This window comes from Bufo bufo, chromosome 2 (genome assembly GCF_905171765.1).
Source record: "Bufo bufo chromosome 2, aBufBuf1.1, whole genome shotgun sequence".
Lineage (NCBI taxonomy): Eukaryota > Metazoa > Chordata > Amphibia > Anura > Bufonidae > Bufo > Bufo bufo.
The window spans coordinates 559,440,172-559,465,700 of NC_053390.1; the positions used below are offsets into that span (position 1 = coordinate 559,440,172).

At 42.4% G+C, this 25,529-nt stretch overlaps 1 protein-coding gene across 2 annotated transcripts in view; it reads left to right on the forward strand.

Annotated features, from left to right (window-relative positions):
- The window catches only part of CCSER1 (coiled-coil serine rich protein 1), a 1,167,669-nt gene that overhangs the window by 137,182 nt on the left and 1,004,958 nt on the right, over positions 1-25,529 (forward strand). For both annotated transcript variants that reach the window (XM_040418157.1, XM_040418158.1), the window contains exon 2: positions 15,612-16,905. In XM_040418157.1, coding sequence (XP_040274091.1) covers positions 15,630-16,905 — 1,276 coding nt within the window. In that variant the 5' untranslated portion in view covers positions 15,612-15,629. The remainder of the gene's footprint in view (positions 1-15,611; positions 16,906-25,529) is intronic.

The following is a 25,529-nucleotide window of genomic DNA, read 5'->3' on the forward strand; positions in this document are numbered from 1 at the left end:
CGTCTACAAATGCTGTCACTTGTCACACTGATTGGCGGATCCGGCGGGCAGCTCCGACGATGGAACTGCCTGCCGGATCACACTAACGCTAGTGTGAAAGTACCATAAAAAGTCGAAAATCCAGGACTTTTAGTCAAGTAGCCGCTCGCTGTGCACTGCCTTGCTGCGCCATAGCTCCACCACCGTCCCCTTTATAGTCAATGGGGACAGAGCGGCAGTCCAGCGGCACGGCAAAATAGCGGCTGGCCGGATCCGACAGGGTGAACAGCCTGTTGGATCGATCCTGCCTCTAGTGTGAAAGTACCCTTAGGCTCCATTCACACATCCGCAAATGGGTCCACATTTGTTCTGCAATTTTGCGGAACGGGTGCGGACCCATTCATTTTCTATGGTGACGGAATTTGGAATTAGTGCAAATACGTCCTCCTTGATATACTGTAATAACAGAAAGAACATTTTTAGACTAGAAACAAAACCAAACATGAAAGAAATGTATGTAAAATAACATAACTTACACTGTGCAGCTGCAATGTGACAGGAAGATCTTCTGCCCTGTGTGTGTATTTATTAATTTTTATGCAAAGTGCAGAGCAGGGGGAGGGGAAGGTTAGGTTGTTCACGCCCAGAAATATTCATGAGGCAGAGCTCAGGCTTTGTTGTTACACGCCCCCTCAGCATGTACTTCAGCATGTAAACAAAGCAATGACAGGACCATGAAAAGGTGCAAATATGGGTTTTAGCTTGATGAAATCAAGCTTAACCAAATTATATGTATATCCTGATGGATTTTAAGTGTTTTTTTTTTTTTTTTAATTAACTCGGATAACCCCTTTAATGGCTCTTTGGCTGAGACCCACCATTATTATGTTCATGTGCCCTAAGATGCATGGACAGGGATTGTTTTCATGAGACAATGAGAAGTTAATAGATAGCGCTTATACAGATGAAATAAAACAACTAATATTCATTATGTTCCAAATCTGCAGCATTTTTCCTCTTTGGCTGTACTTCAGTAGACACAAATGAACATTCTTTATCTCTGGCACCCAAAGCAGGTGTCCATGCCAGAGGATGGCTGCAGGTTACTAGATTCACTAGCTTCTGTGTATCCATGACTAAGTGATGACCGGTTGGGAGATCATTGCTGGCAGCCAGTTTATAAGGAAGATTGTACTCCACAGTAGTGTTACATCTGCTTACCAGAGAAGTCCACGGGTCCATTCACACATCCACGGAACCGCAAAACACGGACAGCGGCAATGTGCGTTCCACATTTTGCAGACCGCACATTGCTGGCACCAATAGAATATGCCTATTCTTGTCTGCAATTGTGGACATGAAAAGGACATGTTCTATTTTTTTCGGGAACAGAATTGCGGACCCGGAAGTGCGGGTTCGCAAATTCCGTGTCCGGGCAGCACAGCGTGCTGCCCCATAGAAATGAATGGGTCCGCAATTCCGTTAAAATGTGGAACGAAATTGCGGACGTGTGAATGGACCCTAAGAGCACTGCAAATGTACAGGGCTGGAATCTGGTGAAACTCTGCTGCATTTCTGGAACAGAGTTAGCATGCTGTGGATTAGCAAAAATATGCTCTAATTTCTGTAAGGAATTTTTCCACTATATGTAGATACAGAATCTCAACTCTGCAGCATATCTGCCATACCTGAAATTGCAAATACATTATATGAGTCTGTCAAAGGGGTTCTATGTTCTTCAAGTGAGCACCTGGATCTGAATACTTTTGGAATTGTATATAATAAAAAAAAATAATTAAAGCCCCTGAGCTATTAAAATCTCTCTGTATAGCGCCACCTGCTGTTTGTTATTTTCTTTTTTTCTCTATCCACCCCTTTTGTTGAGGTGGATGCACATGCTCCATTCCATCCTTCATCTTCTACCAGCCAGATCTTCACATGCACATGCTCAATTCCATCCTTCATCTTCTACCAGCCAGATCTTCACATCACATGTTCAGTTCCATCTTTCATCTTCTAGCAGCCAGATCTTCACATGCACATGCTCCGTTCCATCCTTCATCCTTCATCTTCTACCAGCCAGATCTTCACATGCACATGCTCAGTTCTATCCTTCATCATCTACCAGCCAGATCTTCACATGCACATGCTCAGTTCTATCCTTCACCTTCTACCAGCCAGATCTTCACATGCACATGTATAAATATATCAGGGGTCAGTACAGAGATCTATCCCATCATCTATTTATCCCCAGGACTGTGACTGATGAGGGGACATCCTCTGCGTCTGGAGGAAAGAAGGTTTGTACACAAACATAGAAAAGGATTATTTACGGTAAGAGCAGTGAGACTATGGAACTCTCTGCCTGAGGAGGTGGTGATGGTGAGTACAATAAAGGAATTCAAGAGGGGCCTGGATGTGTTTATGGAGCGTAATAATATTACAGGCTATAGCTACTAGAGAGGGGTCATTGATCCAGGGAGTTATTCTGATTGCCTGATTGGAGTCGGGAAGGAATTTTTTATTCCCCTAAAGTGGGGGAAATTGGCTTCTACCTCACAGGTTTTTATTTGCCTTCCTCTGGATCAACTTGCAAGATAACAGGCTGAACTGGATGGACAAATGTCTTTTTTCGGCCTTATGTACTATGTTACTATGTTATTATGTTACTAGTTCCATCCTTCATCTTCTACCAGCTACATCTTCACATTCACATGCTCAGTTCCATCCTTCATTCTCTACCAGCCAGATCTTCACATGCACATGCTCAGTTCCATCCTTCATCCTCTACCAGCCAGATCATTACATGCACATGCTCAGTTCCATCCTTCATCCTCTAGCAGCCAGATCATCACATGCACATGCTCAGTTCCATCCTTCATCCTCTACCAGCCAGATCTTCACATGCACATGCTCAGTTCCATCCTTCATCCTCTACCAGCCAGATCTTCACATGCACATGCTCAGTTCCATCCTTCATCCTCTACCAGCCAGATCTTCACATGCACATGCTCAGTTCCATCCTTCATCCTCTACCAGCCAGATCTTCACATGCACATGCTCAGTTCCATCCTTCATCCTCTACCAGCCAGATCTTCACATGCACATGCTCAGGACCATCCTTAATCTTCTACCAGCCAGATATTCACATGCACATGCTCAGCTGCAATAGTTATAGGCAAGGATCTGCAGCAGAAAGGACAAGTCCTCTGAGAAAGGACACACACCTGAGCTGCCAGCTTGAAGTAAATCTCGAAAAGAGAGCTCTAGATCTTAGTTCTAGAAAGAGATTGTCATGTAATAGATGATGTAGTAACCTCTGTAAGTTGATGATGGCAGTGCTGGCAACTGAAGTCAACTACTTTTCTTTAGTTCATGTAAATTTATGGAAATGTACTACATTCGGTTGTATAATAAAATAATTCTCCAAGGATTCTGAGGAAGTTTCAAGCTATTTTTGGAGCTGTGAATTTCTGACAGAACAGGCTTCTTGCCCACAATGTGAATGTTACATTTTCTGGGCTATTACTTCTTGTCGTTGTGGCAATACTAATTGGCTGGCTTAACATTAGATGTAAAAATAGAGTTGTAGATCTTGTAGATATTCTTAGTTTACGGAGATGACTGCCCAGGAAGGAATAAAGAGGGAAAAATCAGCCAGCTCTGCAGTGCATGGGTTGGCGACTGGTCTTAAATAGCATTCCTTTTAGGATTTGGCATTTTATTGGTTTCAATCTTTAAAGGATATGTCCACCTTTGGGGGCATTTTTTATTTTTTTTTTAAATACTATTGCATTGCATCAATTATGGGCTAAAATAATTTTCATAATAGATTTTCATAATTTTTTTTGCTGTTTTTCTTCAATAGGTGTTGCTGCACAGTGCAGGCTGCTTAGTCATGTTCAGAGAAATCCTTCAAAGATGCTGTCTGACAGCTCAGTCTGTAGCTCTTATCTCTGCTCTAAACCTATCACTGTGTATTAACACAGAATTATGGCCAGCTTGATATTCCTCAGGATATACCCTAACTGTCTTATAGCTGTGGGTTCCACCTCTAAGGCTCATACCTACTGGAAGAACAGGGGCCTGTGGCTTTATGCCGGTGTATTGGCTTGTGGAATGAGGGGTAGTACGATCCCCATTCTCTCCATATGTGAGGTTTCCCAGGCTTTTATAATGTTTCTTGTGGATCTGTCAAGTGTCATCAGTATCCATGACGAGAATAACACTTTACATTTTTAGTCTATAAAATTTAAAGGGTTTGACCCACAAACAAATATTCAACATTTTACCAACCCGCATTGGTATCTGAATACTTTTTTAAATGCAAGTAATTAACAATTTAGGCTACTTTCACATATGCACTTAAACTATCTGGGAGGCTTTTCTGGCAGAGGAAAAATTGCTGGAGTTCACTGTATCTGGCATAGCCTGATACGGCTGGAGCTCCGCTAGACCTCATTGACTATAATGGGATCCAGCCTATTTCCAGCATGAGTCCTGGGACAAAAAAACAGTTTGCACTAGTTTTTATCCGGCCGGAAACTATCCAAATCTCCACCAGATCCCATTACAGTCGATGGGCTCCAGCAGCGAACAGCAGTATCCAGCTATGCCTGATACGGTGAACTCCAACGGGCTGCTTCTCTGCTGGATAGTTTAAACGCATATGCAGAAGTAGCCTTAGTTATTCAATAAAAACTGTATAGAAACACTTGCTGTTTCCTCATTTCTCTGTCCACCGCGCAGACATGGTCGCACATGCTCAGTTCCATCCTTCAACTGCCACCAGCCGGATTTACTATTAGAAGCTGTGACAGTTACAAGGAGAGAACAGGCCCTGAGAAGGACACTGAGCTGCCAGCCTGATATAAATCTAGCAGAGCAATGGGGAGATCTCTGGATCCATATGAGGGACAGGGATGGTTCTAGTTTTCTTAGAAAGAGGTTGTCATGTTCTATATGGGGTTTAATTTTCATTGTCTTGTACTATATGATGTCCGATTTACATTTTTTACATTAGTCAAAGTTTGTTTCATTATTCTCTTAGAAAAGGATTCTGGATCATTTAGTTCATATTTCAGGCAGAGGCAATTAGCATCTAAACATAGTAAATATCTCTTCATTTTAATTAAAATGTAAGTAGTAGACAATTGGGGAGATCATTCCTCGCCTTTCCCGCTGAATCTCTCCACACAGCATGGTGCATGTTTCCAACGCAATTAAAAAGCTGTAAATGTTTCGCTGGCTCAGCCAGCTCACTAAACCGCAGCCCATGATGTGATAATGGACTTAACGTCAAGCATGACATGGGTCCCACCAGAGCGTTTATGCATGGGGGTCTCACCACAGACTCGGCTGTAGATGATATTAGGATCAAGGACCATAATTATTTTTGCCATTGTGGGCAGAATAATTGAAATGTTTGAAAAGTTGTTTGCTGATAAAGTAAATGATGTAAAATATGTATTTTATTTTAAAATTAAGTGGGTCATTTCTCAAATTAGTGTAAAGTAGAATTGGCTTAGTTGCCCATAGCAACCAATCAGATTCCACCTTTCATTTTTGACAGATGCTTTGGAAAAGGAAACGGTGGAATCTGATTGGTTGCTATGGGCAACTAAGCCAGTTCTACCTTACATCAGTTTGAGAAATGACCCCCTAAGTGTTCATTTTAGAGATTATAAAAAGACACGTTTGGATAAGGCAGTATATATAAAATTTGGATAAATGTGGTCTAAAATTCCCATATTGAAAAGGTGTGGAAGTAGAGTTGATCACATGCACCATGACCAAACTAAGTGATCCAGATTCACAGATAGCTCAATCACTTGGCACTTAGAAGACCCGCGATATGACCGCATATTAGGACTAGCATTCACTGACAGTCTATGATTAGTCGAAAAAATCCTGAGGGATCCACAGACCTTAATATGTGATTGCATTAGCACTTTATGGAATGGGCCTATATTAGAGGACTGACACTACAATGACCTGGCTGGATATGGAAGTTATGATATTTCATAGATCACATGTGGTTTTATAACTCTCCGCAGCAATGGGCAGTTTATTATAGAACAAAGCATTCATTCATTATTTGGCGTAGCTTGCCCTCTAGTGGTTATAGTATAAAAGGACGTTTATAGGGAATAGATCATCTTAAAACGTTTTACGGGAGAGGTGTTCCTTTAGAACAAGGATTTAATAAAAAAATAAGTTGGCTCATGTTCATCTTTGTCATCCAGAATGTTCAGTAGTGTATGAATATTAGTCAATGTGTTCAATGTATGTATAATCAGAGTGGCATGGCCGACAGGATATATTTTAATGAACATGTATGCCTTATAGTGGCATATTTTGCCCATTGGCTCCTATTATAAAGAACGTATATTGTGTGGTATGTGTTTTTTGTGTGTGATGCCCTTGTATTAAAAAGTAGGGCACGTTGGCTCTGCTGGGAGCATTTCCCCACATATAGGCCTAACATGTACTGGATAGTCCAAAAGGCTCAATTAGACCATTTTCTGCTGACCATCCGCACTTTTTTGTAAAATAAAAGGCATGTGAGATGTCGAACAATGGCATATTTATTGAACAGTTTTGGGTCTTTTTGGTTGCTGTCGGGTGGGTGCTATAGCTAAAAAGCTGTTGATTATGAAAGACATCAGTGAAAACCCAGACCACAGCAGAGACTGATCAGTCATTTTGTCCAAATTGTCAATTTAATTATTGCCTCTTTCATCCCAAATGTTGATCTTCATGGAACAGATTCCAGAAAACAGCCACCTGAAATCTCTATTCATGGTCACCTTTATTCTGTTTAAACTGAAAAACAGTTTTTGCTGCCACCTAGTGTTCGTGTCATTATATTGCATCACTTCTTTTATGTTGAACCTGATTTACATAGTTTTATTGTATCATCCAGTGCTGTATTCACAATTCTGCAGGCTACAGAGTTGAAATTTGCCTTTATCCATTGGTGTCTGCACAGAACTTGCTCTGTCAAGTCTGTCATTTACTTCAGGCTCCGTACAGTAAACTGATGTTTTGAAAAAGTTTCCAGCCAATGCATTACAATAGCTAGCCAGATTTTTCATGGGACAACCCTTTTAAGTTCAATACAAGTAAATAAATATATTTATAGAGTTAAAGGGGTTATTACCCCTCATCCACAGAATAGGGCCTAACCATCTGATGAACCACGAGAATGGAGTTCCTGTCCTGCAACAATGTGCAGTAATATTTTGGCGCATGATACTAGTGTAAAGGAAGCCAATTAACAGGAGGTAGAAACTTAGGCTCAAAGTCTAAAGGTGTGCTACATTTATCATTCATTTCGAGAGAACAGATATCCAGCACTGAAGGGGTCTTTCCTTGATAAAATGTGTAGCATTATTAATAATCCATTTAACTGTCCACACACAGAAACCCAGCAGCTGGCGTTATAGTCTTGCCCATTCTGGGCATTGTAATAGAGAGGTGGTCCTATCAGTGACTGACTGCGCTCTCACAGGTATATTATTAGTTATTTGAAAGCACCATTCTATGGCACCGTACGTCAAGAGGGATTACACATACATAATATAAAAGCACAAATACAGTGATCATGAAACTATTAACAGACTGGTACAGAAGGGGAGAGGAACCTGTCCACAAGAGCTTACAATCTACAAGGGAAGGAGGAAGGGCACCGGAAGCGAGGCTAAAAGCTTCTCATCTAGTTGTATGGTGGCAGAATGCTCATTGTAGGTGGTAGGCTTTCCTGAAGAGGTGGGTTTTCAGGTTGCTTTTGACGGTTTGGATGTTGGGGGACAGTCTTAAGGTATGTCCTGGGATAGCGAGTTCCAGCGTATAGGGGATGCACATGAGAAATCTTGTGGACGATTGTGTGAGGAAGAGACGAGAAGAGAACAAAGAAGGAGGTCCTGTGGGGATCGGAGAATACACGTGGGGAAGTATCTGGAAAGCAGGTCAGAGATGTAAGGAGGAGACGGGTTGTGGATGGCCTTATGGGTAGTTGTTAGTATTTTAAAGGGAACCTGTCATCACCTTTATGCTGCCCATACTAACGGCAGTATAAAATAGAGACAGGTGAGTTGATTTCTGCGGTCTGTCATTTATAAGTTAAAAATAAGTGGTTGCCGAGAACCAACATCACAATCATTGCAGACTGGGCCTGGAAAAGAGTCACGGCCACCTGAGAAGAGTCCTGGTTATTCATGAATTCCTGCTCTCCCTGCCCACCTGCTGATGACTGACAGTCTTCTATCTAGTTTTTTCCCTTTCTCTCTAGGAGAGAACTGCCAATCCTCAGCAGGTGGGCGGGAGAGCAGGAGATTATGAATAATCATGACTCTTCTCAGGTAGAATTGACTATTTTAACCTCTTCCCGTCACACTAACGCTGATCGGCGTCAGTGCGGCGGCTCCTTCAGGTCACACTAACGCCGATCGGCGTCATCTCGTGAGACCCGAGATTTGCTGTGAACGCGCTGTTCGGAAGTTATACTACAGCCTGCCAGCGATGATCATTCGCTGGCAGGCTGTAGATGTTAAAATAATCGCATCAGAAAGGTATATCAGACGCTGTTTTGTTAACAGCGTCTGATATACCTGCTACCTGGTCCTCTGGTGGTCCATTTGGCTTGGATCGACCACCAGAGGACACAGTGTCACAACCAGACAGCTGAGAAGCTCTGACAGAAGCCTTTCAGAACCTCCTCCTTGAGTTTTCTTTGTTTTTGTTTCAGTTCCTCATCTCGTTAGCCTCTCTCAGCTGTCATGCAGTTGGACTGATTGCTTCCCTTTAAATTCCTCCCCATAATGCAGTAGTGTGCGGCTTATACAACTTCCTGGAGTGTGTGTGCATGCTGTTCCTATATCCCAGTCTTCTGCAAGATAAGTGCTGTATATTTATTTGTGATTTTCTGTTTGCTGGATCTTAGGAGACCCTGACTCCCTCCGTGTCTAGTGTAGGGAGCCGGTGGTCGTGTCCCCTCACTATTGTAGGGTCTTCAGGCGTTAGATAGTCGAGGTACGTGGATATGCGACCATCCACCTTTGGGGTGTTCGCATAGGCTGAGCAGTCAGGGAGAGTGTGCCAGGTCTCATGCAGGGGTCTCCCTTTTGTTCCTTAGTTGTGGATCCAGTGAGTCATAGATTATTTTGCATTGTCTTGTTTCCTGTACACCATCCGTGACACACAGGCAGCTCTGTAAGTAGCACCAATCACCACACTACACCCCCCCTGTCACTTATTAACCCCTTATTAACCCCTGATCACCCCATATAGACTCCCTGATCACCCCCCTGTTATTGATCACCCCCCTGTAAGGCTCCATTCAGACGTCAGTATGTGTTTTGCGGATCCGGCACCGGCAATGTGCTTTCCGCATTTTGCGGATCCGCACATTGCCAGAACTATATAGAAAATGCCTTTTCTTGTCCGCAATTGCGGACAAGAATAGAACATGTTCTATATTTTTGCGGAACGGAAATGCGGACCCAGGAGTGCAGATCCGCAATTCCAGTGTCACACATGTGGTATCGCCGTACTCAGGAGAAGTAGGGCAATGTGTTTTGGGGTGTATTTTTACATATACCCATGCTGGATGAAATAACTATCTCTGTAAATTGACAACTTTGTATAAAATTTTTTAAAAAGTTGTCATTTACAGAGATATTTCTCACACACAGTATGGGTATATGTAAAAATACACCCCAAAACACATTGCCCTACTTCTCCTGAGTACGGCGATACCACATGTGTGACACTTTTTTGCAGCCTAGGTGCGCAAAGGGGCCCAAATTCCTTTTAGGAGGGCATTTTTAGACATTTGGATTCCAGACTTCTCCTCCCGCTTTAGGGCCCCTAAAATGCCAGGGCAGTAAAAATACCCTACAAGTGACCCCATTTTTGAAAGAAGACACCACAAGGTATTCCGCGAGGTGCATGGCGAGTTCATCAAACTTTTTTTTTTTGGCACAAGTTAGCGGAAAATGATTTATTTATTTATTTATTTATTTTCTTACAAAGTCTCATATTCCACTATTTTGTGACAAAAAATAAAATTTTACATGAACTCGCCATGCCCCTCACAGAATACCTTGGGTGTCTTCTTTCCAAAATGGGGTCACTTGTGGGGTATTTATACTGCCCTGGCATTTTAGGGGCCCTAAAGCGTGAGAAGAAGTCTGGAATCCAAATGTCTAAAAATGCCCTCCTAAAAGGTACTCGTTGGACTATCAGCCCCTTTGCGCATCTTGGCTGCAAAAAAGTGTCACTCATGTGGTATCGCCGTACTTAGGAGAAGTAGGGCAATGTGTTTTGGGGTGTATTTTTACATATACTCATGCTGGGTGAGAGAAATATCTTTGTAAATGACAACTTTTTAAATTTTTTTAAACAAAGTTGTCAATTTACAGAGATATTTCTCTCACCCAGCATGGTTATATGTAAAAATACACCTCAAAACACATTGCCCTACTTCTCCTGAGTACGGCGATACCACATGTGTGACACTTTTTTGCAGCCTAGGTGCGTAAAGGGGCCGAAAGTCTAACGAGTACCTTTAGGCTTTACAGGGTTGCTCACAATTTTGCCCCGCCCAAAATGCCAGAACAGTAAACACACCCCACAAATGACCCCATTTCGGAAAGTAGACACCCCAAGGTATTCGCTGAGGGGCATAGTGAGTCCGTGGGAGATTTTATATTTTTTTGCCAGAAGTTAGCAGAAATGGAAACTTTATTTTTTTTATTTTTTTTTTCCCTCAGAAAGTTTTTCCGCTAACTTGTGAATTTTTTTTTAATCATACATGAACTCACCATGCCCCTCCGCGAATACTTTGGGGTGTCTTCTTTCTAAAATGGGGTCATTTGGGGGGTATTTATACTATCCTGGCATTCTAGCACCTCAAGAAACATGACAGGTGCTCAGAAAGTCAGAGCTGCTTCAAAATGCGGAAATTCACATTTTTGTACCATAGATTGTAAACGCTATAACTTTTGCGCAAACCAATAAATATACACTTATTGGATTTTTTTTTATCAAAGACATGTAGCACAATAAATTCTGACACAAACTTGTATAGAAATGTAATTATATTTGAACAATTTAACCAGAGAAAGTTAAAAATACACATTTTTTGAGAAAATTGCGGCCTATTTTGATTAATATCGGAAAAACGAAAAATGTCAGCAGCAATCAAATACCACCAAAAGAAAGCTGTATTTGTGAGAAGAAAAGGAGGTAAAATTAATTTGGGTGCCAAGTTGCATGACCGAGCAATAAACCGTTAAAGTTGTGAAGTGCAAAAAAGGTCACTAGGGGGGTATAAACCTGTGGTCCTTAAGTGGTTAAATGCCTGGGCTGTAATGATTATAATGCTCTTTCTCGGCAACCACTTACTTTTAGCTCATGAGTGACATACCACTGAAATCAGTATTTCTGTCACTAATTTATGATGCCCTCAGTGAAGCCAGCAGAAAGTTGATGACAGGTTCCTTTTAAACCGAATTTGTGTGAAATGTGGAGGCAGCGAAGGGGAGTGACAGAGGAGAAACAAAGGGAGAGATCAGTGGCGTACATAAAGAAGTAAGGGCCCCATAGCAAGGATCAAACTAGGACCCCCACACAGGACAGAAGGGTTTCTGCCTAAACCCTTTTCAATGACCCTTGGGCCATTTTTCCACTGCCTTATTTTCTAAAAGTTGTTCCTTTTAGAGGGTAAAGTCCTGACCAAGTTTTCACTTCCAGTAGAAGAGGAGACGATCCCAACTAAGACTGGGCCCTCTCTTGCCCTGGGCCCCATAGCAGATGCATGGTCTGCCGCTATGGTAATTACGCCCCTGGGAGAGGTGGATTCACTGGACAGCGGAATTGAGGATAGATTGGAGGGGAGCGAGAGTGCTAGATGGGAGGCCACAGAGGAGGATGATGCAGTAGTCCAGGAAGGAGATGACAAGGGCATGTATAAGCATTTTAGTTGAATCATGGTTGAGGAAGGAGCGAATGTGAGCATTATTCTTGAGTTGAACGTGGCAGTTGGTACTTAGGGTTTGGATGTGTGGCTTTAAGGACAGGGCCTAATCAAATGTTATGCCCAAGCAGTGGACCTGTGAGACTGGAAAAAGCATGGTGCAATGGATGGGTCTGGTATGGGGATGATGACATGGTGAAAAGATAATTATTATCCCGCCTTCCCAGAGTTCCTTGCTCCATGTCCTCACACGTGCAGCAGCCACTTTAGGAATAAATGCGATTCATTACCATGAAGCGTGAGGAATTCGGATTCGGTGCGAATCAAATTTTTCCTGAAATTCAGATCGAATTCCACTTCGTCAGCTTTGTTTCGCTTATCTCTATCTATAATGTTTAATTTCTGGTGAATCTTTTCACTTAATCTGGTTACTAAAGGCTGCCTGCACACAATGAGTACCAACAGTAGAATCCGAATGTACGTTATTTGAAACAAACAGCATGTACTAGTACAGGTTCGGCCCGGCAATTAGCAATGGACCCCAAAGGGATTCCACTGCCAGACCGCATCATGTCCAGGCAGCCTAATTAAATGGATACATAAGTAACATATACATTTAATAACCTTGTAACTAATAAAAGTGAGTCATGTGGCTGCATGGCCACACATTGTGGCCCATGCATTAGATGCAATGTGGATGCCGGAATCACATGACCATTAACAATAAACAGTAAAAAATAAATCATTTTGCAATGAGTTAACTGAATACCTACATGGCCACGCAGTTCAATCCGAACTGTGGCTGTATCCCAGCTTCTGCAAAGTGCCATGTGGCCATACTCTAAGGTTCCCTTTGACATACATTGCATATTGTTTAAAGGAATTGTGCAGCTTAAAGGAATTGTGCAGATGGCGTCAGGGGCGGACTGGTAACTTAAAGTGGCCCCGGAAAAAATATTAAAAGTGGCCCCATTTTGTAGTTGGGTCCAAACTGATGGAAGACAGGGCCAACACAAGTAGGCGGGTCTAAGGCCAATCCACCCCTGGATGGCAAATCTTAGGACACTTCATACTCCCACCAATTAGCTGTTTGGGTGTCGAGGCTGAAACTACATAACACTGTCAACTTTGTAGTGGAGGGAGCTTGTTATTACAGCACTACTGCCACCGAAGAACAAGTACAGGAGCACTTAGTGAAGGCTGGACAACTCCTTTAAATACAAAGTATCATCTATTGAAAGCAGGACATTTTCATAGTTCTTGTGGAGGAATTGGTCTTTAAAGGACTGTATCAGTGCTACACCGCCACAGTGGCATGAATAAATAAGTTATATGCCTCTGACCACTGTCCCTGAAAAGCACCAGGGAGCAGGATCAACCATCTAAAACAAGGCATACTGCCTGGTAGGGTTGATCCGATCAGTACATTTTCCATGGCTGACCACACCCCTCAGTGGACTCCCTCTCTCACCCCATTGCACACTGGCACCATGTGATTGTGGAATGCCACAGCAGCCAAGGGCCTAAAATGGCATTCAGACCTGCCATGTAGGGATGCTTATCAGTTTTACTGTAACTGACATAATACTCAGCAATACAGAAGAATTGCAGTGTAAAAAAGTTCTAAAAAAGTATAAAGTCTAAAAAAGAACAAAAAGTAAAGTTAAAAAAATAAATTGTTTTTTAATTGTTTTTTTCCCTTTACATTTATTTTGATATAGCCTACTCTGCTCAACTATGCATCCAGAACATCTCGTGTATAGCACATACATAGCAATACATGACAACAGGGGTATAGTAGGATGAGGCAATTTTGCAGGGACTGAAAATTAGGAATAGTCCCTGCAAGTTTGAGACGGTTGGCAGCTAAGGGTGGGTTCACATCAGCGTTATATATTCCGTTATGGCTTTCCGTTATAACATTGTTATAACGAAAAATAACGGAACCCATAAGACGGAAGTCAAAACGGAAGCCTTTAAGAGGCATTCCTTTTGATCTGTCATAATATAAGTCTATGGGAGGCAGAACGGATCCGTTGACAGGACTTTTTTGTTCTTCTGCATAATGGGAACAGTTATGATTCCCATAGACTTTTATTATGACGGAATGCCTTTTAAAGGCTTCCATTTTGCATTCCGTCAAAATACAAGTCTATGGGCAGCATAACAGATCCGTCCTGGTTTCCGTTATGCAGGACTGGACTCCATTATGCATAATGGATCCGTTATGCTGCCCATAGACTTGTATTATGAAGGATCAAAACGGAATGGCTCTTAAAGGCTTCCGTTTTGACTTCTGTCTTATGGATTCCGTTATTTTCCGTTATAACCATGTTATAAAGGAAAGCCATAACGGAATACATAATGCTGATGTGAACCCACCCTAAGGGGGGCAATTTATCTTGAGTGGAATATTGGAAGTCAGTTTTGCTTGAGTCTGCATTGGTGTACTTTATGTTACATTTATCAAATGTTGCATGTTGTTTGATTAATTTGTCTCATCCTTAAAGGGGTTATCTAATCCCTATAATGACCCCCTTAATGCCGGGCCGCTCATACTTACCCCGCTTCCTGGCACCCACGTCACTTCTGATCCCTGCCACCGCTGCATCTTGTGGTTGACGCTAGGGAAGCTCGTCTCCGTCACACCCTGCTTTTGGCTGACCCCCTCCCCGTCGCCAGATGTTTTGATCCACGCGACAGGGAGATGCTGCGGTGGCTTTGCAGGGATCAGTAGCAACGAGGGTGCCAGGGAGCGGGGTAAGTATAACCTATATGAGGGGCCCAGGCATTAGGGGGTCATTATAGGGGTTGAATAACACTTTTGTCTAGAAAAGCTCCTCCAGTTTTCCTACTCCACCCTCCTACTGGAATGAGATTGTGACTATTTGAAAATGAAATGATAAAAGTGATAGATCTGGAGTGAAACTCATTAACATGACTTACAATGCCCACTTTCCCACCCATATTTTAAAACTGTGCCGAGTGGTGTAAAAATGCAAAAAGTTGCAATTTTTTTTTTCCCCCAAGTCAGTTCAAAAAGTCACAAAAGCCTCATTTTGTGACTTTTTGAGGCCGGAATTCTGGATTGAAGGCATGATAAATCAGAACTGTTAGCTCTCCTGACATATGTGTATTCATGAATATTTATTATTCTCTATAAAATAACAATTCTGGAGAATCTTTTCTTAGAGCTATCCATTGAGCTATGCATATGTTTCCTCCTGGAAATGTATGTACATTGACAACTGGGTATTTCCCCTTGTAAAACTATTAGACTATGTTGTGATACACCCCTACTGATAAATGGAATAGCAATGCCAAGCAGTCAATTTATTCTTGCATTTCCAGAAGGTCAGCACAAGGCAGAGTTATACTAGAAGAGCTGTTGATTCATGAACAATGCAAATAATTACTTAAACAGACATGTCAGGAAAGCTCAAAGATCCACAGGAAAAAAAAAATATATAATGGATGAAACAGAGTTTGTTATTTGCATGATATTGCAGTGTGTTGTCTGGTTTTTCTTAGGACGGCTTTCTAGAGAAAGAGAATTCTCAAAATTCAGCTCTGCTATAACTGTACACGGATTTAGGTATTGTCATGACTCTATGGTCAACCATTTACAATTCTCTTATAAATGTTTTCACAGGAACAAACCTTAGCCCTGATGGGGGAAGTAGGAACAAAGCGCTCAGCACTTGTCTCCAAGCTGCCAATATTTAGACGCACTTTAAGCCGTAAACAAGACTCCTTGCCTTCCTCGCCTTCTTCCAACAATACTGGTGGACTGCACAGTTCCTCACCTTCTAGTACAAATTCCAGCTCAGGAAGCACCGGAAAACGCAGAAGTATATTTCGCACTCCATCCTTAAGTTTTCAACATAAAAAAGAGAACGATAAAAGATATGAATGTAGCCAAGTAACAAATAGTTCTGAGGCAGCCCAAAATGCACTGAAGAATCTTGATTTGGAGGAGCAGTCTAAGGTCAAATTAAAGGGTTCAATAAGTATTCCTGGCTCATGTAGAAAGAAAATTACCAGATCTTATACTGAAAACTTTGAAGGGAAGAAAGAACATTCTCATAAAAATGTGTTCACAAACTGCTTAGGTAAAAGTGAAGGAGATGACTCAGGATATATAGAGGGTCAAACCAGGCGTTCTGTTAAACATTCCTCAAGGAAACTTCTTCCTAGGTCATTTTCATCCCATTACAGGTTCTCCAAACATGGATCTCAGTGTCCCACAGTTTCACCGTCACAATTATCAGGATGTAAAGAAGAAACTTCTACTGAAACAAATTCTTTAACTGCCAAGATGTCACATAGCACCACTGAAGTAACAGATAATACAGAACCCTCATTGCAGTCACACCTTGTATCAACTGATCATACAACAGCTCCACAGACACCATCTGATTTCACTTTTATGGATGATACGGCCTCTGAATCTGATTCTCTGCCCAACAGTACAAATCATCATTCCAGCAAGCAGCACTTTTGCCATCCAGTCTCTACCTCACAAAATTTTGCCAGCCCAATCCCCAGTACTACAGAAGACAAAAACGATAAAGACCAAGTAGAAGACTTCTCCCATAGTGATGGTTTGTCCCTTACAAAACCCAAAGTTGAGGCAATTGTGGAAAGATCTGAGTCACATTTGTCTCTTATAGGTTCCAAACCACTGTTACCTATTTGTGAACTATCTTCAAGCAATGCTTACAATGTCAAAAATGGTATCGGGGAGCAACATATAGACAAGTCAGTTTTTCAAAATGGAGAACACTCTTACTCTACGCAAACTTTTCCAAAGAGATCTGAGCCAGCAGTATATCATCAACGCCATGCAACTTCAACCATGCCAAACCATCATTCATTGCAAGGAACAAATAGAATTGCATCTTTCGAGACACAGTCTGCCATGATCCATCATGGTCATACTAGAGGTACCAACATTTCTTTTGACCTTTCTCCAATCTTAAAAAAGGGGGGTGGAAAGCAAGAGGGGTAAAAGTAAAGCACTGGTAGATGCCTGGGTATGTGAATGAAAAGGTGGATGTAATCCACAATCCTCCATATGCTTTAGTACATCTAGAGAAAGTTATCAGTCTAGTACAAGTGGTTATGAAGCTTATTAATATCACATTACGAGATTACACCCAGGGATGGCTTTAGGTTGAATGATGCCTTGAGAATTAATTTCAGTTGATGCCGTCTCCCTACATAGTGCCACAGTAAGACAATCCTACAGTGTACAAGTATAATTGCCATAAAGTTTCAGAAACTGTCCAAATTACATAGCCAGGCAGTTGCCAAAGTGAGGGCCTGAATGAATATTCTAGGGAATGCTGTTAGTTGTAGAACTGGGGATGAAAGAACTAAGGGGGAGATTTATCATAGACTGGTATTTTAAGCTGGTCTTTCATATCCCCTGCTCTGCCAGAGGGTGCACCAGGCCTTCTCGTAAATTAGGTGCATCCTCCAGCAGTCCATGCGTCTACACTTAAATTTACTGCAGCTCAACTGGCGTAAATCAAGATAAATGTGGCTGACCAGTCAGGCTTGCCTCTTTCCGCCCTCACAACCCCCGCCCACCCCCCCCTTTTCAGAAAGTGTTGAGGGCAACATAGGAAGGATACCTGTGACAATTTTGTGTTGCAGTGGCGCTTAAAAAAGCCCTAGAGATGTGACTGCACAGGTCACACATCACTAAAACCATCCCTGACAACAATATTAGTCAGTGTGTAGTCTTAGTCTTAAAGAGGTTTTCCAGGTCTTGTTTTTTATTATTTCATGTTCACTCTTTGTTGAGACTAGCAAATTTTCCTCCATTGATACTCATTAAAAGTTGCCTACTGGACCAGCGCTGAGCATCCCAGTCAAATGATATGCTCCTTGCTGTTCCTGGATCACGTGCCGTACATTGTGACACACGTGACCCTAGCCTGGTTACAACCCACAATGAATGTGTCAGTTAACCTAAGGACAGCAATAATACAGCAAGCTGGTGATTGGGAGATTATTTCTTTGAAGTAACTCAATTAAGCCAATTACTCTACTCCAAGTCATTTAACTCTTCAGATGCCGGGGTCAATAGCAGTTGTTTCATCTGAGGCCTTAGACTGAGGGGGTTCCCTCTGTCCTTCAGCTTTATCCCTCACAGCAGGGCTAAATAGGCAGTACAGAAAATTAACATAGACTGCAAAAGTATACTATATCAGCCTATGGCATAAGCAATCGACCTTCCAAATTTGTCTGATATAAAAAGTATTTATCCTGCATGGTAAACACTGTTATGGAAAATCGTAAATCACTGTTTTTGGTAATATCGTCTCCCTGTAAGAAATTGAATAAAACGTTATCAAAAAGTTGTATGCACTCCAAAATGGTACCATTTAAAAGTAATAAAACACAGTGGCGTAGCGTGGGTTGCCAGGACCCGGGGCGAGCCATGTATTGCGTCCACCCCCTCCCAACCTGTGGACACGGCCCTTTTACAGATAATGTAGCAGTCCTATATAACACCACAGATAAGTCAGTGCTAACTCTCTGAGTACAGATAATGTGTTAGATGGGTACAAGGCCCCAGAATTCAGAACACACACAGTGTGACCTGAAGTCTGGGGCCAGGATGCGGCAGGGTGGGCCAAATTCTCAATCCACCCCCAACCCTACCGTGAAACAAATATGTGTTTGGACATTACATACATCACTACAAAATATACAGTATAATACAGCACCACATACAGTACAGACCAAAAGTTTGGACACACCTTCTCATTCAAAGAGTTTTCTTTATTTTCATGACTATGAAGGCATCAAAACTATGAATTAACACATGTGGAATTATATACATAACAAACAAGTGTGAAGCAACTGAAAATATGTCATATTCTAGGTTCTTCAAAGTAGCCACCTTTTGCTTTGATTACTGCTTTGCACACTCTTGGCATTCTCTTGATGAGCTTCAAGAGGTAGTCCCCTAAAATGGTCTTCCAACAGTCTTGAAGGAGTTCACAGAGATGCTTAGCACTTGTTGGCCCTTTTGCCTTCACTCTGCGGTCCAGCTCACCCCAAACCATCTCGATTGGGTTCAGGTCTGGTGACTGTGGAGGCCAGGTCATCTGGCGAAGCACCCCATCACTCTCATTCATGGTCAAATAGCCCTTACTTTCAAAGTTTTCCCAATTTTTCGGCTGACTGACTGACCTTCATTTCTTAAAGTAATGATGGCCACTCGTTTTTCTTTTCTTTACTTAGCTGCTTTTTTCTTGCCATAGTACAAATTCTAACAGTCTATTCAGTAGGACTATCAGCTGTGTATCCACCTGACTTCTCCTCAACGCCACTGATGGTCCCAACCCCATTTATAAGGCAAGAAATCCCACTTATTAAACCTGACAGGGCACACCTGTGAAGTGAAAACCATTTCAGGGGACTACCTCTTGAAGCTCATCAAGAGAATGCCAAGAGTGTGCAAATCAGTAATCAAAGCAAAAGGTGGCTACTTTGAAGAACCTAGAATATGACATACAGTGGGATGCAAAAGTTTGGGCAACCTTGTTAATTGTCATGATTTTCCTGTATAAATCGTTGGTTGTTACGATAAAAAATGTCAGTTAAATATGTCATATAGGAGACACACACAGTGATATTTGAGAAGTGAAATGAAGTTTATTGGATTTACAGAAAGTGTGCTATAATTGTTTAAACAAAATTAGGCAGGTGCATAAATTTGGGCACTGTTGTCATTTTATTGATTCCAAAACCTTTAGAACTAATTATTGGAACTCAAATTGGCTTGGTAAGCTCAGTGACCCCTGACCTACATACACAGGTGAATCCAATTATGAGAAAGAGTATTTAAGGGGGTCAATTGTAAGTTTCCCTCCTCTTTTAATTTTCTCTGAAGAGTAGCAACATGGGGGTCTCAAAACAACTCTCAAATGACCTGAAGACAAAGATTGTTCACCATCATGGTTTAGGGGGAGGATACAGAAAGCTGTCTCAGAGATTTACGCTCTCTGTTTCCACAGTTAGGAACATATTGAGGAAATGGAAGACCACAGACTCAGTTCAAGTTAAGGCTCGAAGTGGAAAACCAAGAAAAATCTCGGATAGACAGAAGCGACGAATGGTGAGAACAGTCAGAGTCAACCCACAGACCAGCACCAAAGACCTACAACATCATCTTGCTGCAGATGGAGGCACTGTGCATCGTTCAACCATTCGGTGCACTTTACACAAGGAGATGCTGTATGCGAGAGTGATGCAGAGGAAGCCTTTTCTCCGCCCACAGCACAAAAAGTGTCGCTTGAGGTGGGCTAAAGCACATTTGGACAAGCCAGCTTCATTTTGGAATAAGGTGCTGTGGACTGATGAAACTAAAATTGAGTTATTTGGCCATGACAAGGGGCGTTTTGCATGGAAGAAAAGGAACACAGCATTCCAAGAAAAACACCTGCTACCTACAGTAAAATATGGTGGTGGTTCCATCATGCTGTGGGGCTGTGTGGCCAGTGCAGGGCCTGGGAATCTTGTCAAAGTTGAGGGACGCATGGATTCCACTCAGTATCAGCAGATTCTGGAGACCAATGTCCAGGAATCAGTGACAAAGCTGAAGCTGCGCCGCGGCTGGATCTTTCAACAAGACAACGACCCTAAACACTGCTCAAAATCCACTAAGGCATTTATGCAGAGGAACAAGTACAACGTTCTGGAATGGCCATCTCAGTCCCCAGACCTGAATATAATTGAAAATCTGTGGTGTAACTTAAATAGAGTTGTCCATGCTCGGAAGCCATCAAACCTGAATGAACTAAAGATGTTTTGTAAAGAGGAATGGTCCAAAATACCTTCAACCAGAATCCAGACTCTCATTGGAACCTACAGGAAGCGTTTAGAGGCTGTAATTTCTGCAAAAGGAGGATCTACTAAATAATGATTTCATTTCTTTTTTGTGGTGCCCAAATGTATACACCTGCCTAATTTTGTTTAAACAATTATAGCACACTTTCTGTAAATCCAATAAACTTCATTTCACTTCTCAAATATCACTGTGTGTGTCTCCTATATGATATATTTAACTGACATTTTTTATCGTAACAACCAACTATTTATACAGGAAAGTCATGACGATTAACAAGGTTGCCCAAACTTTCGCATCCCACTGTATTTTCAGTTGTTTCACACTTGTTTGTTATGTATATAATTCCACATGTGTGGATGCCATAGTTTTGATGCCTTTAGTGTGAATCTACAATTTTCATAGTCATGAAAATAAAGAAAACTCTTTGAATGAGAAGGTGTGTCCAAACTTTTGGTCTGTACTGTACCTCATCCATCCAGTGACATCTCCTGTGATGTAGACTTTCCCCAGCGTCTTCATTCGGAGATAAGACCGCCATGACACCTTCTTTCAGCCGCGTCTCATCTATGCAGAGTTTTATTATTATTAGTTATTATTAAATATAATGGCCCCCTCTGTATAATATATAATGTCCCCTCTGTAATATTAGGATATATAATGGGCCATTATATATCCTAATAATACAGAGGGGGCCATTATATATTATAATAATACAGGGGGGGTCATTATATATAGTAATTATACAGAGGGTCCATTATATATCCTAATATTACAGAGGGGTCATTATATATAATAATTATACAGCGGAGCCATTATATATATAATAATAATACAGAGGGGGCCATTATATATCCTAATATTACAGAGGGGTCACTATATTTAATGTACAGGGGGGGCATTATATATTATAGTTATACAGAGGGGCCATAATATATAATAATTATACAAGGGGTCCATCATATATTATACAGAGGGCCATTATATATTATAGTTATACAGAGGGGCCATAATAAATAATAATTATACAAAGGGGCCATTATATATTAAAGTTATACAGAGGGGCCATTATATATAATTATACAAGGGGCCATTATATATTATACATAGGGGCCATTATATATTATAATTATACAGAGAGGCTGTTATTAATGGGCCCTCTGTATAATTCTAATATATAATGGACCCCCTGTATAATTATTATATATAATTGCCCCCTGTATAATTATTATATATTATGGCCCCCCTGTATAATTATTATATATTATGGCCCCCCTGTATAATTATTATATATTATGGGCCCACTGTATAAGTTGGTAAGGCTGATTAGTCAGCCTGCATTTGTGGGAGGGGCGGAGGCTCTTCATATACGAGCCACAGCCTCACTTCCAGGCGTGGGTTCTCAGGGGCACAGCTGCCGCTGGGTGTCATTAGCAGACTAGCTTCTCTGGTGGTAGGAGTCTTTCTTTGCAGCGTGGAGCTTGTTATTTGGCTCTCTGCTACCGTGGCATGCACGCGCCATACTACGTAAGTAGGTTGTGCCGGGGCCGTCTCTTCTGGCCGGTCGGAACCGACTTTGCTAGCGAACGGGAGGCTTTGCCTCAGAATCTGCTACCTCAGGTTTGCTCGTTGGGGCCTAAATACTTCTATTTTCTTTTCAACTTTGTTTGTTGGTAATAGGAGTTAGCTCCTATAAATCTTACAAGTTTCACTTTGCTTCGTTCGTCTCGTATGAAAAGTTACTTCAGCCGGTTTGCTGTAAAGAAATAGTTACCCGGGCTGCACGTGACGTCATGTTTGGAGATCGGACGCAGCGTTTAATGTTTAGGCCTCTTGCTGTAGCTGTAGCTGTTCCTTGCCATGTGTCTGCCCCGCTACCACCATCTTTAGACTTCATGTATTTCACTGCTCCATGTACTTAAAAACCCTGCCGCACTTTCATGCTCTGCTGTTATCCTGAGCGGCATTTACACTTTCGGCTTTTATTTCATGTCTTATGCTGCATCCGCACGTCCTTACTGTCCTGCACTTTTCTACTCTTGGTTCGTATTCACTCAGATTGGTCTTACATTCAAGCTGCATTCACCTGTTGGCTGTTACATCTCATTCCGTCCCCAGCCGACAACCGGATCCGTATTACACGCCTGTTATCACATGTTGTATACTCGGCTTACCGCCATAGCTGCTACTGTTACTCCGTTTTCATGCTCTGGATGCACCACCCTGGTGTTCCCACCTTGCTCCACTCACAACCAGAGCTGCGTTTATACCAAATTTCATGCTCTGCTTATACCCAAAGTTGTGTTCACACTTCTACTGCTACACCAAGTCGTATACCCCACTCACCAAAGCCGCTTTCCATGTCTGCTGTCACATTAAGTTAATATTCTGTTCACATCCAAAGCTGTGTCCGCCTGTCTGCTTTAACATCTTGTCCTATACTCCTTTCACTACTAGAGCTGCGTCCACATGTCTGGTTTCGCATCACGTCAATACTCTGCTCACTTTCAGGTTGTATTTATACGTCTACTTTATACCATGCTTTTCATGCACTACCCATACTCAGAGCTGCGCCCATACCATGTTTTTTAGGTACCACTCACATCCAAAGCTGCATTCACCCATTTATTGTTACATCATTTGTTGTACTCTGCTCCCACTCAAAGCTACATTCTCCTGTTCATTGCTACGTCATGGTTTTGCTCAATCTCACCGGGGCAGTCTGCACCCACCGCTCTGGTACCTCTCTCCCGACAAACATAACTGCGTTCTTTTCAGGCTTACGTTCCCTTCCTCGGTGGTCTGTTACATTCCATAGGCCTACTTTCTGTTTTAATCCTGGTTCATATTCACTCAGACTGGTCTCCTTTTACTTCTGGTTCGTATTCACTCAGATCGGTCTCCTGCCCCAGTTCACCAAACAGCTCCTCAGCAGAGGTCAGTGGGCCAGTAAGTTTCCTGCTATGTTTTCACAGCTGTTTATTTGTTTGTCACGATAAGAGACTTCTCTTAGCGAACTTGCAATGCCTCAGGCTCTTGTTTTTTCTCCCATCTCTGTTTCAATTTCATGTTTACGTTTATGGTTCGCGGTGGTTAGTGTTTTATGTATGCACGTGCTTCGGATTACTAATGTCTATATTTTTAACGCCTGTTGGCAGTCATCTTCCTTAGGCCACCTTCTAGCCAATCCAATCATTCAAGTCGCTTCATATGCCATCAGGTCCGCCTTACGTTTTAATTACTTATCGTCACCACAACGTCATCCCTCTGTCTTCGGGGGCCCTATGACTGATCCGGCCTCATGGCTCCGGGGGCCCCATGACCGTTTTTTCATGTTTTGTTTGTTAGGGGTACAACATGGTTGTAGGCTGGTTAGTGTTCCAGGTTTGCTGTTGGAGGGGGTCATGGTTATGCGAGTCCCCAAGGCATTCTGGTGCTGCATAAGTGGTTTATTAAAAAAAAAAAAAAAAAAAATCATAAGAGGCTCGCACGAGTGGCTCTTTGCTTATAGGACCTCACGACTGGCATCGTCATTTGTAGTTTGCACGGTCATCTGATACTTGCTCCGCCATAAGAGGCTCTCACGCATGGCTCCCGCCATAAGGGTCTCTCACGCATGGCTCCCGCCATAAGGGTCTCTCACGCATGGCTCCCGCCATAAGGGTCTCTCACGCATGGCTCCCGCCATAAGGGTCTCTCACGCATGGCTCCCGCCATAAGGGTCTCTCACGCATGGCTCCCGCCATAAGGGTCTCTCACGTATGGTTCCCGCCATAAGGGTCTCTCACGCATGGTTCCCGCCATAAGGGTCTCTCACGCATGGTTCCCGCCATAAGGGTCTCTCACGCATGGCTCCCGCCATAAGGGTCTCTCACGCATGGCTCCCGCCATAAGGGACTCTCACGCATGGCTCTTGGCTTAGAGGATTTCACAATTGTCATCGACATTGGTAGGTCATACGGCCATCTGATACTATTTTCCATGGCACACCTTTCAGAAGTTTTCTCTTGTTCATTTATATTTTACAGATTAGTACTTGCGGTTCATTTCAGCCTCATTTCATTAAGAAGCTTTACCCCATGTCTTTGTCTTTCTAGGTTATCGAGTCCCGGTTGATTACTAAACCGTTGGGTTAAGCCCCAATATTTTCCCCAGTCGTCCTTAATTCTAAGGTTCGCATCCCGGCGGCTGCCATGGGCCCCTGGTGGTTGCTTCGGCCCCATGGCTTCAGGGGTCTGACCAATGGTTGTCTGTCCACCTGTGCAGCTATGCTTTTGAATGACTCATATCTTTACCTGCTTGCCAGCTTATGTTATTCAGGTTTAATTTTAGTTTATGCCCGTTATTATCTCCATTTTCTGTCACGTTTCCCTTCGTCTTTTCAGGTCATACAGTTGAAGTCATATTGGGGTCACCTTCCACGTCGGTCAGGTCTCGTTCCTAACGATATTTCACCTTGCATGTTATTCAGGCCACGTAGTTTATCTTGGGTATCGCCTGCCACATCGGTCAGGCTCATGGTTTAATTTCACCTGCACCTTATTCAGGTCACTTTTTATAGTCATAATTATAAAAAAATAATAATAATAACTCGGCCCCATGGCTTCGGGGGCCCGATGACCGCTTCGGCCCCATGGCTTTGGGGGCCCGATGACCGCTTCGGCCCCATGGCTTTGGGGGCCCGATGACCGCTTCGGCCCCATG